Source organism: Mustelus asterias, chromosome 1, assembly GCF_964213995.1.
Source record: "Mustelus asterias chromosome 1, sMusAst1.hap1.1, whole genome shotgun sequence".
Taxonomy (NCBI): domain Eukaryota; kingdom Metazoa; phylum Chordata; class Chondrichthyes; order Carcharhiniformes; family Triakidae; genus Mustelus; species Mustelus asterias.
This window is the reverse complement of record NC_135801.1, coordinates 185557696-185575690: the sequence shown is the minus strand read 5'-3', so window position 1 is coordinate 185575690 and position 17995 is coordinate 185557696. Positions and strand designations below refer to the sequence as shown.

The 17995-nt window shown below is 42.8% G+C and overlaps 1 protein-coding gene across 2 annotated transcripts in view; it reads right to left on the bottom strand.

The window, feature by feature from the left end:
- Nucleotides 1-17995, bottom strand: part of dnaaf9 (dynein axonemal assembly factor 9) — a 172630-nt gene that overhangs the window by 65134 nt on the left and 89501 nt on the right. For both annotated transcript variants that reach the window (XM_078224143.1, XM_078224135.1), the window contains 2 exons: nt 13282-13369; nt 9475-9578 (listed from right to left, as the gene is read on the bottom strand). In XM_078224143.1, coding sequence (XP_078080269.1) covers nt 9475-9578; nt 13282-13369 — 192 coding nt within the window. The remainder of the gene's footprint in view (nt 1-9474; nt 9579-13281; nt 13370-17995) is intronic.

Sequence of the window (17995 nt, the reverse complement as noted above, 5' to 3'; positions counted from 1 at the left end):
TTTTCTTGACTGATTTCCGTTCTGATATAGCTGTTGTGACCCTCACTGACATGACATCACGTCGGCGAGATATGAATATTCAGTTGGAAGGTGAATCATGTGGCTGGGAAGCCCTTTAATTCAATGGAAATTTATTAAAATCTTTGGAAATGAGTTTCCCGCACATGGTGGCAGAAGCGAGGGTGAGTAAAATTGGGAAACAAGATCATGATGGTGAAAACATTTTGAGGGGGCATCACAGGGTAGATGCTGGGAGGATCATTTTTTATGGGGGGAGGGAGATCCAGAACGGGGGTGGGGACAGGGTGGATATGGTTTAAAAATAGTGAGTCTCTCATGATTCTCTCTGGGAGTTGTTCATGTTTGGAATTCTCTTCCCAACGAGCAGAGGTTGGGTTACTGAAAATATTCATAGCCGAGTTAAACAAATTTTGATTGACATGAGAGTTGAGGGTTATGGAGGGCAGGCAAGAAATGGAATTAAGACCACAATCAGATCAACCACGGTCTTATTGTATGCAGCTCCAAGACACCAAATGACTTGATCCTGATGATCGTGCTGAGCTATAGATGCTTTCAGAACTTGCTGCAGTATAGACATCAATGCTTTTTGCTGTCTCAAAAGGCAATGCAGACAGATATCATTACAATCTCATACATTCAAAATGGTTTGGAGATAGCCAATAAATGACATCTAGGAGACATTTGGAGAGAAAAGGGCTCATTGTCAGAAGATTTAAAAAACAAACACAAATGACCATAACAAAGGCAGTCAAAAATTGAAAAAAAACTTGGAGAAAAGAGCCTAAGGCCTTGGCATCCTTCCTCAAGTGTGGTGCCCAGAACTGAAAATACTCCAACTGGGGCTAGCCTAACCAGTGTTTTATAATTTATATATTTAGCACCTTCTTGCTTTATTCTCACCTCACGATAAAGCCAAGGATCTTGAGTGGTCTTTTTTTAAAACCAGCCTTTTCAACTTTTGCTATCACCTTCAAAGATTGTGTACATAAACCCCCAAGTCTCACTGCTCCTACACCCTTTCTAAATTTGAATCATTTAACTTCACACTACTGCTCATTCTTCTACCCAAATTTCAGTTCACACTTCATACTGAGTCTCATCTGCCAAGTATCTGCCCATTTTACCAGTCTATGTTGTCCTGAAATCTATTATTCTCAAGTCTATAGTTATTCTCCTCATTATTTCCACATTTCTGAATTTCATATCGCTAGCTAACTTTGAAATTATGTCCTACATATCCAGTTTATTAACTTATTAAAGAGCAGTACACCCTAACTCAAGTTAGCTTTGATGGTTGCTGTGATGTGATATCCTGTTAATAATTATCAACTAGGTTCAAAGTGCACTTGTCGTGCACAAGTGCTTAAGCGAGCATCATTCTATTTTTCATCCAATAAATAAAGTAGCCTGTAATGTATCTATACTCTGGGTAAAACAGACCACAACGGGACTAAATGCAGGCCAAGAAGTATTCCTCAAATGTACTGGAACTTAATTATAGAAATGGCCATAAAATTACAATCGTTAGAGGTAACAGTTTTGAAAGACTGCACTTGTATTTATGTAATGAGTAAAATTCTCCCAAGCCCCCTCCTGCAGGTTCGTGGGGAGACTATATGGCAAGGGGCCCAAAAATTGGTTTCACACCGGCATGAATTTACAGTGGGATCCGACACTGGTGCCCACCATGACGGTTCGGAAATCCCGTCAGAGGCTGGCATGAACTTCTTTTGCATCCCATTAATTGGATGCAGATAAGGGCTCTAACCCCCATGCCAGATTCTCCACAATGTTGTAGGGACGTTGTTGGAGAGGATTCTTAGAGATAGGATGTATGCGCATTTAGAAAGGAATAAACTCATTAACGATAGTCAGCATGGTTTGTGAGAGGGAGGTCATGCCTCACTAACCTGGTGGAGTTTTTTGAAGAAGTGACTAGAATGGTTGACGAGGGAAGGGCCGTGGATGTCGTCTATATGGACTTTAGTAAGGCATTTGATAAAGTCCCTCATGGTAGGTTGGTGCAAAAGGTTGGATCTCATGGGATAAAGGGGGAGGTGGCTAGATGGGTGGCGAACTGGCTTGATCACAGAAGACAGAGGGTGGTAGTGGAAAGGTCTTTTTCCGGCTGGATGCCTGTGACTAGTGGTGTTCCGCAGGGCTCTGTATTAGGACCTCTGCTGTTTGTGATTTATATAAACGATCTGGAAGAAGGTGTGACTGGGGTGATCAGTAAGTTTGCGGACAACACAAAAATGGCTGGACTTGCAGATAGTGAGGAACATTGTCAGAGGCTACAGAAGGATATAGATAGGCTGGAAATTTGGGCAAAGAAATGGCAGATGAAGTTCAATCCAGATAAACGCGAAGTGATGCATTTTGGTAGAACTAACGTACGGGGGATCTATACGATAAGTGGCAGAACCATAAAGGGTGTAGATACGCAGACGGACCTGGGTGTGCAAGTCCACAGATCCTTGAAGGTGACGTCACAGGTGGAGAAGGTAGTGAATAAGGCATATGGCATGCTTGCCTTTATAGGACGGGGCATAGAGTATAAAAGTTGGGGTCTGATGTTGCGGTTGTATAAAACGTTGGTTCGGCCGCATTTGGAATACTGCGCCCAGTTCTGGTCGCCACACTACCAGAAGGACGTGGAGGCTTTAGAGAGAGTGCAGAGGAGGTTTACCAGAATGTTGCCTGGTATGGAAAGGCTTAGTTATGAGGAGAGATTGGGTAAACTGGGGTTGTTCTCACTGGAAAGACGGAGGATGAGGGGTGACCTAATAGAGGTGTATAAAATTATGAAAGGCATAGATAGGGTGAATGCTGGGAAGCTTTTCCCCAGGTCGGTGGTGACGTTCACGAGGGGTCATAGGTTCAAGGTGGGGGGGGGGGGCGCGAGGTTTAACACGGATATCAGAAGGACGTATTTTACGCAGAGGGTGGTGGGGGCCTGGAATGCGCTGCCGGGCAAGGTGGTGGAGGCGGACACACTGGGAACGTTTAAGACTTATCTAGATAACCACATGAACGGAGTGGGAATGGAGGGATACAAAAGAATGGTCTAGTTTGGACCAGGGAGCGGCGCGGGCTTGGAGGGCCGAAGGGCCTGTTCCTGTGCTGTATTGTTTTGTTCTATGTTAGCGAGAAAACACACCATCATGAAACACATTTGGAACAACATGGCATTCAGATGTCAGGACTCAACTGAACAATGACTGGGGCTGCCTCCGGAGTTCAAGATGATGACAGCTCACAATCCTGGATTCCAGAACACCACAGCAGTGTCAGAGAGTCATAGAGGTTTATAGCATGGAAACAGACCCTTCGGCCCAACTTTGTCCATGCCGCCCTTCTTTTTTTTTAAACCCCTAAGCTAGTTCCAATTGCCCGCCAAATCCCTCTATATTCATCTTACCCATCTAACTGTCTTTTTAAAAGACAAAATTATACCCGCCTCTACTACCATCTCTAGCAGCTTGTTCCAGACACTCACCACCCTCTGTGAAAAATTGCCCCTGTTTCCTTTTGTATCTCTCCTCTCTCACCTTAAACCTGTACTCTCTAGTTTTAGACTCCCCTACCTTTGGGAAAGCTGATCTATGCCCCTCATTATTTTATAGACTTCTATAAGATCGCCCCTCAGCCTTCTACGCTCCAGAGAAAAAAGTCCCAGTCCATCCAGCCTCTCCTTATAACTCAAACCATCAAGTCCCGGTAGCATCCTAGTAAATCTTTTCTGCACTCTTTCTAGTTTAATAATATCCTTTCTATAATAGGGTGACCAGAACTGTACACAGTATTCCAAGTGTGGCCTTATAGCATGCTGAATGTCTTCGTCACACTCTGTCCACCTGTGACTCCACTTTCAAGGAGCTATGAACTTGTACCCTTGGATCTCTTTGCTCTGTAACTCTCCCCAATGCCCTACCATGAACTGAGCAAGTCCTACCCTGGTTCAATCTACCAAAATGCAACACCTCGCATTTATCTAAATTAAACTCCATCTGCCATTCATCAGCCCACTGGCCCAATTGATCAAGATCCCATTGTAATCCAAGATAACCTTCTTCACTGTCCACTATGCCACCAATCGTGGTGTCATCTGCAAACTTACCAACCATGCCTTTTATATTCTCAACCAAATCAGTAATATAAATGACAAATAAGAGTGGACCTAGCACTGATCCCTGAGGCACACCGCTGGTCACAGGCCTCCAGTTTGAAAAACAACCCTCTACAACCACCCTCTGGCTTCTGTCATCAAGCCAATTTTGTATCCATTTAGATGCTTCACCCTGGATCCCGTGAGATTTAACCTTATGCAACAACCACCATGCGGTACCTTATCAAAGGCTTTGCTAAAAATCCACGTAGACAACATCAACTGCTCTGCCCTCATCTAGCTTTTTGGTTAGCCCTTCAAAAAACTCCATCAAATTTGACAGTGGGTCAAGGGTGCATCTGTAGGTGGATATTCCAGAATCAATGTCCTGCAGGGTGTCCACCTTCCAGCCTTAGAACGTTCTTGGAAATCCACTTTCATTCTCAGGAGGTCCATCTTCCGGCCTCAACTGCTCTGAGGTCTAACTTCATTTTCTGGCTGTCAATTTCTTTCACAATGGCGCCAGTGATGTTGGGCATCTTTTCAATATGGCACCCAGACACTATGGTGTCCAGGTCTGCCCTGCCATCGAATGTGGCACAAAATACCTGGGTGCACAATTAATGAGGTTGAGCCAAAAGATTTGGTGCGTTTTCCCGCCAGTCTCCACAGTGGGAAACTCCATATTCCTGCCCCACCATGGCACTTAGTCTCAAAATGGGGGAATGCAATCCAACATCTTAAGGATGCCCCAAAGCACTTCGCAACCAATGAAATATGTGTACTGACCAATTCATAGTAACAGCTGCCTAGGTGTACAGCAACAAGTGGCCAGATAATTTTTCTAAGTGTTGGTTGGACGTTAGCACCTTGTTCAGATTAAATTGGACGCCACTTTTAAAGAGCCGGTACTGACACGATAGGCTGAATGGATCTCATCTTTTAACACCAGACAAACATCCCTGAATCATGTCATGGGATTTTTTACGTTCATCTGCAAATGCCTCAGTCTAATGAAGATAGCAGCTTGGAAACTATAGCACTCCTTAATAATGCCCTTACGCATCAGTTTAGATTATGTGTTAAGTCTCTCGTGTGGGCTTGAACCTATGATCTAGTGACACAGAGGCGAGTGCCAGCTCTCCAGCCAAGGCTGCTAGCTGTCAATTCAATCCTTAAATTAGGTAAAAGATATTTTCATGCAACTCAAGTAAATTTCCAATTTTAGAAGCACGATAAGCATTCATGGTTGCAACCTTAAGTTAAAATCTCTAACCATTAGTCTGTACTGAGTAGTACACCACCCTTACCCATAACTAGATCATTATCCTTCAAAACTTTACATTGTAGAAAAAAAACGGTCAGTAATTTAATGCATGACAATTAGTTGCCATGAATACCATAGTAATGGCTCAACAAATTTAATATTTAAAACAAATAAGGTCATATCACAGCAGTAGTTTGTTCGGTTGCAGAGTTTAAACACCATATTTGAAAGCAATATTTATCCAATTTAACCCTTCATTATAGTGATGGCAGCTGCAAGAATTAAGCTCCAAGGGGCCTGGAAGGTGTTTGTAACATCTGGTAGCTCATTTAGGTGACACTCTACACAGATCTAAATCTGAAAGTGGGAATCAAACATAATTTGTAATAACTTGATATCAACTAAACATTCAAGTATAGACTGGGTTAGTTTATTCCAGCAAACATGACCAGCGAAATATGAAATTGCCATCAGTGCCCTGAATTACAGGGGGAAAAAAAGTAGAAATGAATCAACTGGGGGTCCTACTTCTATAACTCACGCTGGAATGTGCATGTCAAATCAAACATATAGAATGATGCTCGTTTAAGCAATTTTGCATCCTATCAAGATATATCAGCACAAAGGTAAAAAATAGATATATTAGATGGCCAGCCATCTAATGCAACGCCATAGCATGTTTGGCCCGATAGCTTAGAATAATCAGCGACTTCTAGACAAAGACAGCTGTTAGGGACACTACTAGAGAAAAGGAAGAAATTATTCTGCATTCTACAGAGAAACATAGGAAAAGGAGTAGACCGTTTGATCCCTTGAGCCTGCTCTGCCTTTCAACTCCATCATGGCTGATCTAACGCCACACCAATTCCCTGCACAACTCCCATATCTCTTGATATCCTCAGAAAACTATCGATCTCTGCCTTGAATGTAATCTATGACTGAGCTTCCACATCCCTCTGGAATACAGAATTAACCATTCTCAGTGAATAAATTTCTCCTCACCTCAGTCTTAAATGGCCTACCTCTTACTCTGAGACTACGTCCCCTGGTTTTATATTAGCATGTTAAACACCCTTTAGTTTGACGGGAACAAACCACATAAAAAGCTAATGTCCTCGGCAAATATGACAGTTTGTAGAAACATCTACGAATTAAATTAGGTGTGCATATGCTCTAAACAGCAAAAACAGTAAACACCCTTTTTTGTTGACTTGTTTTCCATAATCCTGCCTGTTCTAACAATCACAAGTATGACTATTGATTTTAGTTTGCACCTTCCAATTTCTTTACTTTTCTACCTTCAATTTGCTTAAAGTAATTTTTCAGGTGAACAACATTTTTAGTATTTAATTTATTCTTAGCCTGTGCGTGACTCTGCTATGGTCACATTGTAAAAATAAATCACTTCAGTTCACTAATCAAAGTGGCTTGCTATATCTTTTCAGGAGACATTAAGACCTAATCATCGATAGCCCTAATTCATAAAGGGGCTTCCTTCCCTAAAGGGCATTAAGAAAATACCAGAGTTTTAGCAAAACTCGGTCTTTTATGGTGGCAATTGGCCATGCTGGGATTTGAACCGATGGCTTTTCATTTGTTAGCCCTGTACAATAACCATTACACTATTGCAGTGATGGATCAATTGGTTTGTTTAAACCCAGTGTTCACATTTGACTCCAATGGGTTTTGAATCACTATTATTGATTTTAAAGAGTTCTACAAATAGCTGACAGAATATAACAGCAAAGGCCATTGTTAGCCCGTAGTTTGCTAAGCAATTATCAGATTTTTTGACAGAATGTTTTAACGAAGAGGTAAATCAACCTGAAATGTTGACCCTCTTTCTCTGTCCAAAGAGACTGCCAGACCTGCCAAGTATTTCCTGTATTTTGTTTTCAATATCTTAATCCAAGGACATTGTGCACAAAGCCACAGCACTTTCAATAAAGTACACTTCAACTAAATTTTACCTTTTGGCTAGCTGTAAATTAACTAAGAATCATTTAGTGTCAATTTTATCAGTAGATTATTCCTTTAATAATCTCTCCATTATCTTAAATAGGGTATCAAGAATAGCCAAGGAGGTTCTCGAATGGTCAGAAAAGGGTATTCTAGATTATGAAAAGTTTAAAAGGTAATTAGTATTTTGATTAAGACAAATACAAAAGGTACAATTTAAAAATTCTCAAAAAGCAATCAGTGAAGTTAGAAAAATGTTTTTATTGAAAATGAAAGTGTCTGGTACAAATTACTTCTGAAGCAGCACTCCCCATTAATTTATGAATTAAATATAGCCGGTTAGTCAGTGAAGGCTTATATGAACAGTCTGTGTAAGTTGATTTTTAAAAAACAAAGAACATTATGATCATGGCTGATCATTATTTCAATATGCTTATTCCCCCACCCCTCTCCCCAAATCCCTTGATCCCTTTAGCCCCAAGAGTTGGATCTAATTTCTTCATGAAATCACACAATGTTTTGGCCTCAACTGCATTCTGTGGTAGCGAATTCCACACATTCGTCACCCTCTGGGTGAAGAAATTTCTCTCACCTCAGTTCTAAAAGGTTTACCCCTTATCCTCAAACTATGACCACTCGTTCTGGATTCCCCCACCATTGGGAACATTCTTTCTGAATCTATCCTGTCTAACCCTGTTAGAATTTCACAAATTTCTCTGAGATCTCCTCTCGCTCTTCTGAACTTCAATGAATATAATCCTAACCGATTTAGTCTATCCTTATGTGACAGGCCTGCCATCCCAATAATCAGCCTGATAAACGATCGCTGTACTCCGTCTATAGCAAGGACACCCTTCCTGAGTTGACACCAAAACTGCACACAATGCTCCAGATGTGGCCTTACCAACGCCCTATACAATTACAGTAAAACATCTCTATTCCTATACTCAAATTCTCTCGCTATGAAGACCAACATACCATTTGCCTTAATAAAATTACCATTTGCCTTCTTTACTGCATGCTGTACCTACGCGCTTACTTTCAGCGACTGATGCACAAGAACTCCAAGATCTCACTGAGTATCCACCTCTCTCAATTCATACCCATTCAAATAATAATCTTCCTATTATTGCTACCCAAGTGGATAACCTCACATTTATCCATAATATATTGCATTTGCTCACACACTCAGCATGTCCAAATCATGCTGAAGCATCTCTTTATCCTCCTCAATTTACCCTTACACCCAACTTGTATCATCTGCAAATTTGGAGAAGACCAATTTATGCCAACTCTTTGTTTCTTATCTGCTAATCAACTTTCTATCCATCTCAAGATATTACCTGCAATCCCATGTACTTTAAATTTACATAGTAGTCTGCTATATATGAGACCATGATGAAAGCCTTCTGAAAGTTTAAATAATCCACATCCACAGTTCTCCTCGGTGAATTCTATAGTTACAAATTCAAAGAATTCCAATAGATTTATCAAGCATGATTTCCCTTCTGTAAATCCATGCTGACTTTGTCTGATTATACCACTGCTTTCCAAATGCTGAGGTATAAAATCCTTGATAACGGACTCTAGCAACTTCCCCAGTACTGGCCTATAGTTCTGTGTTTTCTCTCCATCTTCCTTTTTGAATAGCAGGCTTACATTCGATCTGTAGGAACTATTCCAGAGTACAAAGAATTTTGGAAAATGACCACCAATGGATCTACTATTTCCAGGGCCACTTCCTTAAGTACTCTGAAATGAAGATCATCTTGCCCTGAGATTTATCCACTTTCAATCCCATCTCCCCAAAACCATTTCTCTACTGATAGTATGTTTACATACTAAATGGTATGTTTATCTAATTCAAAGAACAAGAAATTTTCACCATTACAGAAAATTCTATTCCAACAATTCCACCTCAAGTCGTCATTCCTTAGAACTTTTGCCTTCAACACAAGATTAGTCCTACTAATCCTGTACATTTCCCCATGAGCCTCGATGGCCCCCTTAGAACGTGTGACTACAATGGTGTACACTACTTGAGATGCACCACTGAGGTTCAGTCAGCATGCAACTCCAAAGCATTCTTTCTTAAATTGCCGATAATGGTACTTACCCCATCATAATACTTCAGTGCAGCCACGTGGTTCTTTGGAATTGTCATGCTGCCAGAGCGAGGGTGAATGAATAAGATGCCTTCTGACAAAATTAAGAGTTTACCTAAAATAAACATAATTTATTAGTTGGTCTTTTTAATTTCTCTTGACTTTTTAAAAAATTATGATTCATCACGAAATACATTTCCATGGGTCCACAAAGCCTTTCAGTATCTGATCCAAGTGTTCACACACTTGTGTTCACACAAGCAAGTGTTTATCAGACACAATTTGGCAACAAGCCACAAAAGGAGATATTAGGCCAAGTGGTCAAAATGATAGATTTTCTGCAACATCTTAAAAGGTGTTTTTTTTCTTTATTCATTTGTGGGACATGGGCATCGCTGGCTGGCCAGCATTCATTGATCCCCGGCTTGGGTCATTGTCTGTGTGGAGTTTGTATGTTCTCCCTGTGTCTGCATGTGTTTTCTCCGGTTTCCTCCCACTGTCCAAAAGATATGCTGATTAGGTGCAGTTACCCGAACAGGTGCTGCAGTTAGGCGACCAGGGGAATTTCACAGTAACTTCATAGCAGTATTAATGCAAGCCTTACTTGTGACTAAAGTCAATAAACTTTACTTTAAACTTTTTTTGCCCAACCCTAGTTGTCCGAGGCTAGTTGAGAATCAACCACATCGCTGTGGCTCTGGAGTCAAATGTGGAACAGACCAGGCAAGGACGGCAGATTTCCTTTTCGAAGGAAACCAGATGGGTTTTTCCCGACAAACAACAACGGTTTAATTGTCCTCAGTAGATTCTTAATTCCAGGTATGTTTTATTGAATTCAAATTCCACCATCTGCCATGGCGGGATTCAAACCAGGATCCCCAGACACAAGTTGAATTTCTGGATTAATAGTCCAGCGATAATACCACTAGGCCATGGCCTCCCCGGTTGAGAAAAGCAGATGTGCAGAAAGGATCTAAAATTCTCTATCTAAACCTAAGACCTCAGCATCTGGAGATGCAGCTGCCAATTGTGACAGAGTCACAGAGGTTTACAGCATGGAAACAGGCCCTTCGGCCCAACTTGTCCATGCCGCCCTTTTTAAAAAAAAAACCCCTAAACCAATCCCAATTGCCTGCATTTGGCCCATATCCCTCTATACCCATCTTACTATCTAAAAGCTTTTTAAAAGATAAAAAAATTGTACCCACCTCTACTACTACCTCTGGCAGCTTGTTCAAGATACTCACCACCCTGTGTGAGAAGAAATTGCCCCTCGGGACACTTTTGTATCTCTCCCCTCTCACCTTAAACATATGCCCTCCAGTTTTAGACTCTCTGACCTTTGGGAAAAGATATTGACTATCTACCTTGTCTATGCCCTTCATTATTTTATAGACCTCTATAAGATCACCCCTCAGCCTCCTACGCTCCAGAGAAAAAAGTCCCAGTCTATTCAGCCTCTCCTTATAACTCAATCCATCAAGTCCTGGTAGCATCCTAGTAAATCTTTTCTGCACTCTTTCTAGTTTAATAATATCCTTTCTATAATAGGGTGGCCAGATTTGCACACAGTATTCCAAGTGTGGCCTCACCAATGTCTTGTACAACTTCAACAAGACGTCCCAACTCCTGTATTCAATGTTCTGACCGATGAAACCAAGTATGCCGAATGCCTTCTTCACCACTCTGTCCATCTGTGACTCCACTTTCAAGGAGCTATAAACATGTACCCCTAGATCTCTTTGTTCTGTAACTCTCCCCAACGCCCTACCATTAACTAAGTCCTGCCCTGGTTCAATCTACCAAAATGCATTACCTCGCATTTGTCTAAATTAAACTCCATCTGCCATTCGTCAGCCCACTGGACCAATTGATCAAGATCCCGCTGCAATTGGAGATAACCTTCCTCACTGTCCACCATGCCAATCTTGGTGTCATCTGCAAACTTACTAACCATGCCCCCTATATTCTCATCCAAATCATTAATATAAATGACAAATAACAGTGGACCCAGCACTGATCCCTGAGGCACACCGCTGGTCACAGGCCTCCAGTTTGAAAAACAACTCTCTGCAACCACCCTCTGGCTTCTGATAAGAAGCCAATTTTGTATCCATTTAGATACCTCACCCTGGATCCCGTGAGATTTAACTTTCTGCAACAACCTACCATGCGGTACCTTGTCAAAGGCCTTGCTAAAATCCATGTAGACAACATCAACTGCACTGCCCTCATCTACCTTCTTGGTTACCCCTTCAAAAAACTCATTCAAATTTGAGAGACATGATTTTCCACTCACAAAGCCATGGTGACTGTCCCTAATCAGTCCTTGCATCTCTAAATGCCTGTAGATCCTGTCTCTCAAAATAGCTTCTTACAATTTACCCACCACAGATGTGAGGCTAACTGGCCTGTAGTTCCCAGGCTTTTCCCTGCAGCCCTCTTTGAACAAAGGCACAACATTTGCCACTCTCCAATCTTCAGGCACCTCACCCGTGACTATCGATGATTCAAATATCTCGGCTAGGGGACCCATAATTTCCTCCCTAGCCTCCCACAACGTCCTGGGATATACCTCATCAGGTCCTGCAGATTTATCTACCTTGATGCGCTTTAAGACTCCCAGCACCTCCTTCTCTGTAATATGTACACTCCTCATGACATCAATATTTAATTCCCTAAGTTCCCTAACATCCATGCTTTTCTCAACGGTAAATACTGATGAGAAATATTCACTTAGGATCTCACCCATCTCTTGTGGATCCGCACATAGATTATCTTGTTGATCCTTAAGAGGCCCTACTCTCTCCCTTGTTACTCTGTGGGGCAATGAAAACTGGGGAATGCTCCAGAGGCCAGAATTGGAGCAGCACACAGATTTCAGAGTTGTAGGACTCAAGGAGGTTGCAGACAGAGTAGAGCAAACTCATAGACTGATCTGAATACTAGAATGAAAATTTCAAATTTGAAGTGATGCTAAAACAGAAGCCTATATGAGTCAGTGAGTACAGGGGTGAGAGGCAAATAGACTTCGTGCAAGTTAGGATATGGGTACTTTTACTGCCCACATTCAATATTCTTCATATTTACCAGACTAATATGTGGAATGAGTGGGTTATCTTATGAGGAAAGGTTAGGCGCATTTGCTAGAATTTGGAAGATTGAGGCAACTTGAATGAAACAAGATCCTGAGGGGTCTTAACAGGGTGGATGATGAGAAGATGTTTCCTCTTGTAGGAGAATCTAGAACTGGGGGTCACCCATTTAAAACAGAATGAAGTTAAATTTTTCACTCAGAGCATGAGTCTCTGGAACACTCTTCCTGAAAAGGTTGAGGAAGCAGAGTCTTTCAATATTTTTAAGGCAGAGGTGAATAGATTCTTGGTAAGCAAAGGGGTGACAGATTATCGGGAGTACGTTTCCACGTTATAAACCACAGTCCATGGGCGCAATTCTCTAGGCCCATTTGCTACGTGCGTAAATCCCACAAGAGGGCCAGAACAGGATTCGCGCTGGTGAGATTTCCGAGCGTGATGCTCCCCGGCCCTCCCAGATGATGCAACCAGGTTCACGCCCAGAAAAGCTAAGGTCATGAAATGTGCAACATAAATGGGAGTCTTTATCATGTATTTCCTTACTTGTCCCATTTACCTTGCACCAATCTCCATGTCATTTACTGTAGAGTACAATGCATAGGTCAGTCTTTGAAGTTTCAAAAAAAATAATGTATTAACCTCTTCCTTGTTTAAGGGCATTCCACATAATAAAAAAACCTTAAAATTAATTTAAATTGATCCAAATGACAAAACAATTATTACCTTCTTCAGGTCTGGCCACTGTACTGCCAGAATAAAGGTAAGCAGAGTCTCCACTTGCAAGCAAAGTTCCCAAGGAACTTTCTTCTGTCTGAAAATAAAAGAGCAGAATTCCATAATGCTCACTGAAACCATTAAGATTTATGACAGAATTAGGAGTCAGATCTGCAATATTATAAAAAGTTACTCTTTTCTAATATACTACACAAGGATTCATGTTCCAAGCAAATCTAAAGTACATAGTATGTTAAGTTTGAAACTTTAACTGGACTGCAAGATTGTAATAACCACATTAGGCTGGTTGATTGGATGTAATGTCTACGTGCTGCAACTGACCACATTGTACAATCTCTCTGTCCCTCGAGGAACTTGTAATCAACTGCTGAAATATTGCAAACTATACAAACTCTAAATAATTCCAGTTAAGGAATGACATTAGACAGAGCAAAAGTATAGGTATGTATGATTATAATGGAAAGCACAAGGAGTGTTGAAATGATAGCCTTTGATTCAAAAAAGCAGCATAAAAATTGGCAAAACAAAGCAACAGACCGGAGGATCTGAAGCAATTTAAAATTCAGCAAAGTGGACCATGGGGCTAATTAAGAAGGGGACAATAAAGTATGGAAGTGAGCCAGCAGGGAACATAAAAACTAACTGTAAAAACTTCTATCGGTACATAGAAAGAAAAAGATTGACAAAAAAAGAATGCCCCTTACGGTCAGAAATGGGAGAATCCACAACGAGGAACAAAGAAATGGCTGAGGAATTGAATTCGTAAAAAAGCAAATTACTGCGGATGCTGGAATCTGAAACCAAAAGAGAAAATGCTGGAAAATCTCAGCAGGTCTGGCAGTTTCTGTAAGGAGAAAAGAGCTGATGTTGCAAGTCCAGATGACCCTTTTTCCAGCATTTTCTCTTTTGGTAACTAAATTAGCAATTTGCTTCTGTCTTCACAAAGGAAGACATGAATAATGTACCAGAAGTGCTGAGGGAAGCATGTTCTAGTGAGAAGCCGAAGGAAATCAGCATTAGTAGAGAAATGGTTTTGGGGAAATTGATGGGATTGAAAGTGGATAAATCTCTGGAGCTTGATAATCTTCATCCCACAGTACTTAAGGAAATAGCAGATCCATTGGTGGTCATTTTACAAAATTCTTTGGACTCTGGAATAGTTCATACAGATTGGAGGGTAGCTAATGTGAGCCCGCTATTCAAAAAGGGAGGTAGAGAGAAAACAGGGAACTACAGACCAGTAAATCTAACATCAGTACAGTCCATAATCAAGGATTTCATACCTCAACATTTGGAAATGTTGAGCTAACAAAGTCAGCTTGGATTTACAAAGGGGTAATCATGCTGGACGAATCCATTGGAATTCTTTGATGATGTAACTAGTAGAATTGAACAGGGAGAACCAGAAGATGTGGCTTATTTAGACTTTCGACAAGGTCTCACATCACAGGTGACAATGTAAAGTTAATACACATGGGATTGCGGGTAGTGTCCTGAGAAGGATAGAAAGTTGCTTAGCAGACAGGAAGCAAAGAGGTGGAATAAATGGGTGACCCTTCGTCAGAGGTGGGGATGTCCAGAACTAGGGGTCATAGTTTCGAGTGAGGAGAAATTTCTTCACCCAAAGTGTGGTGAATCTGTGGAATCGGAAAAAGGCCAAAAAACTGTGCGATTTCAAGGAGGTATTGGATATAGCTCTTGGGGTTAAATGGATCAAGGGATATTGGTGTGTGTGTGGGGGGGACATGTGATCAAGGTATTGAATTAGATGATTAGTCATGATCATAATGAATGGCAGAGAAGGCTCAAAGGGCCAAACTGCGTACTCCTGCTTCTGTTTTCTATGCATGTTTCTATGAGTTGCCATGGCACCAGAAAGCTTGCTCCACTGGTTGTGGAGAGGCAGGGGTCTCAGAGGAAAGTCAGAGTGCTGTGCACAGATGTGAGACTGGTGGAGAATGCGTAGTGTGGGGTTGTGTCATCTCAAATAGAATTGCCACAGCAAGGTGCCCACTGATTTTCCAAACACAATGGCATCATGATGCAGTTCTCCATTGTCTTGAGAATTAACTATGTATTGATTTAATGTACTGACAAACTGTATTCCTCCCTCAGATGTGACATCCTCAAGAGGCTCCAGAGACCCCCAAGGACCCCCCTTTAACCTCTGAAGAGGAAAAACAGACAGATGCATGCACATCACACCCTCTCTCTGAACCAAGCTCCAGTGCAGATACAAGCACATTGGTGAGCATTAGATATTGGCATACAAGGTAGTGCACAGTAGGAAGCGCAAGGCATACTCTCATGAGGAGCTAACAAAGACATACAGTGCCCAAGTTAACGGCAATCAGCGGACACTTGGAAACCAGGACCATCCAGAGTCCAAAACAGATGAAGAGCCTCTGTAGTCGTCAATCAGGTGGCAGATGCTGGATGCTCAGCAGGATGTGCAGAAACATCTGGCCATAATCTCCAAGGGTCTGCAGACCTTGGTCTCTGTCATGGTCGGTGGGGGTGGGAGGTGGGGTGTCCATTAGGAGCATGAGCACTGCGTTTACCTCAAGCGCGGAGTCCACTGGGAGAGTGCCGACTCACATGAGGGAGAGACAGCTCCGGGTGAAAAAGACAGGGGTCATGGAGGTTGCACTCAGACCTGCAAGCCCTCATACATTGCCTGTGGCCTCATTGCCTCAGGAGGTCACCATCAGTGATTTTTTTATTAATTCATGCAATGTGGGCATCACTGGCTGGCCCAGTATTTATTGTTAATCCCTCATTGCCCTTGAACGACCCCTTGCTGGGCCATTTAACTGTCAATCACACTGCTGTGGATCTTCCAGAGAGATGGATGAGACACTTGGGGCCCGATTTTACCATTGCGTCGCGCCCGTTTAAACTTGGTAAAGTCCGTGCCCATGCAAATGCCCACTTTACTAAGGCCCAAAAATTGCCGCGATCTGAACCGTGCGCAACTGCAATTTAAATGCATTTGAATTGAATTAATGGGCTGCCCGCCCAACTTTACCAGCACTTCTCCCTTTCCCATCATGTTCGCCCATCCAGATTTGGCACAAAACAGACATGCTTGGCAAAAGTCTGTTTCGCGCACGCCAGTTTCTGAAGTTAGTTCAAAACTTCCAACAGCTCCCCAACTCAGATCGATGTTGGGAAGGGGGATGAAGGCGGGCCAGATCATTCCCCAATCATTCTCTGGTTTGTGGCGGGGGGAAACGATTCTCTGGTTGGGGGGGGGTGGAGAGGCCAGATGGATCTCTGGTGAGAGCGGGGGTGGCAGGGGCAGGGGGGACCACTGCCACTCTGCTGGTGATCGGTGGGAAGGTAAGGGAGGGATCACTGCCACTCCATGGGCGACCGGTGTGGGGGCAAGTGGGGCAGAGGGTTGCGATCAGTCTGGGTAGCGGGGGGATGGGGTGGATAAGGGGGACAGTTATGTTATGGGGGTGGGGCAATGTCTGTGGGGGTCATCACTCCCAGGCCACTTTATCCGCTTTTTGTGGCCTGGGAGCAATGTGACAGGGGAGCGTTTTTCAAATTTTTTCCCCCACTGTGCATGCACAGTTGAAGGCTCCGATCGGAGAAGCAGAGTTTCAGGCGCGATAAGCCCCGCCCACAGCACGATTCAGATTCGCGATTTTTTTTTCAGGCTAAGTGTGTATTCAGTTTTCCAAGTCGGATCTGAATTGTGCCCAACTTCGGCACTTAAAATCCAAATGGTAAAATCGAGTCCTTGGTCTCTCTGCTCGGTGCCCATCCATCTAAAATGAGCAGGGAGGTTCAAATGACTTTCATGCTGGCTCACAAGCTGAAAGCCATCTCCGAGGATTCCTCTTAGGAAGCTCCAGAGGGGGGGAAGCAGCTAATAAGACTGTAAAGATTGAAGCACGCCCAGCCATGGCGTTGGATGCCCCAAACCAGGCTGAGCCCACTCAGGCTCAGCCAGCCAGAGGAGAATCGCCAAGGTCATCAGGACCGGCGTGATGGGAGTGTCAACAGGCTGCCTCCAATGCCAGCGGTGGCATTTGGGGCCCACCAAGATGCAGCATCTGCAAACCTATCTTGAGCACAACAGGTGACATGATTTCTGTTCATATTTCAAAACTCTCTTTGTGGTGAGATCATTAACACCAGAAAGTATCACATTTGTTTCTTTGAACATTATATACACATGGATTTTGTTGTAATCGTGTAATGTTTCTTGTAGGTGTGGGGGCAGCAGGGGCTTTGAAATTCATTGCATAAACTGCAGTTGGTATTTGGTGTCCTGGGTTTGTGCATCACAATTGTCTTGCACAGACACCATGGCATTAGCATGAGATGGAATCGATGCCGTGGCAGCCGAGCTGAAGGGGCACAATAATTAAGGCCTCCCTGGTGCCCCTGCTTCCAGGAAGACTCCAGACATCTGCCTCCATGTCCTCATCCTGTGCCTGCCCGGGCTTCTCATCAGACACTTCATTAGGTTTAACCTCCTGTCTGGAGTTACCTCACGATCCTCAGCCTCCAGTGGGTCCCCCCTTGTCAGAGCCAGATTGTGCAGAGCGCAACAGGCAACAACTAGAATCGCAGAATCCCTGCAATGCAGGAAGCCATTTGACCCATCGATTCTTCACTGACTCACCGACATAGAGTCATACCAGAGGCCCAAACCCCCCCCACCCTATCTTTGTAACTCCCTTAT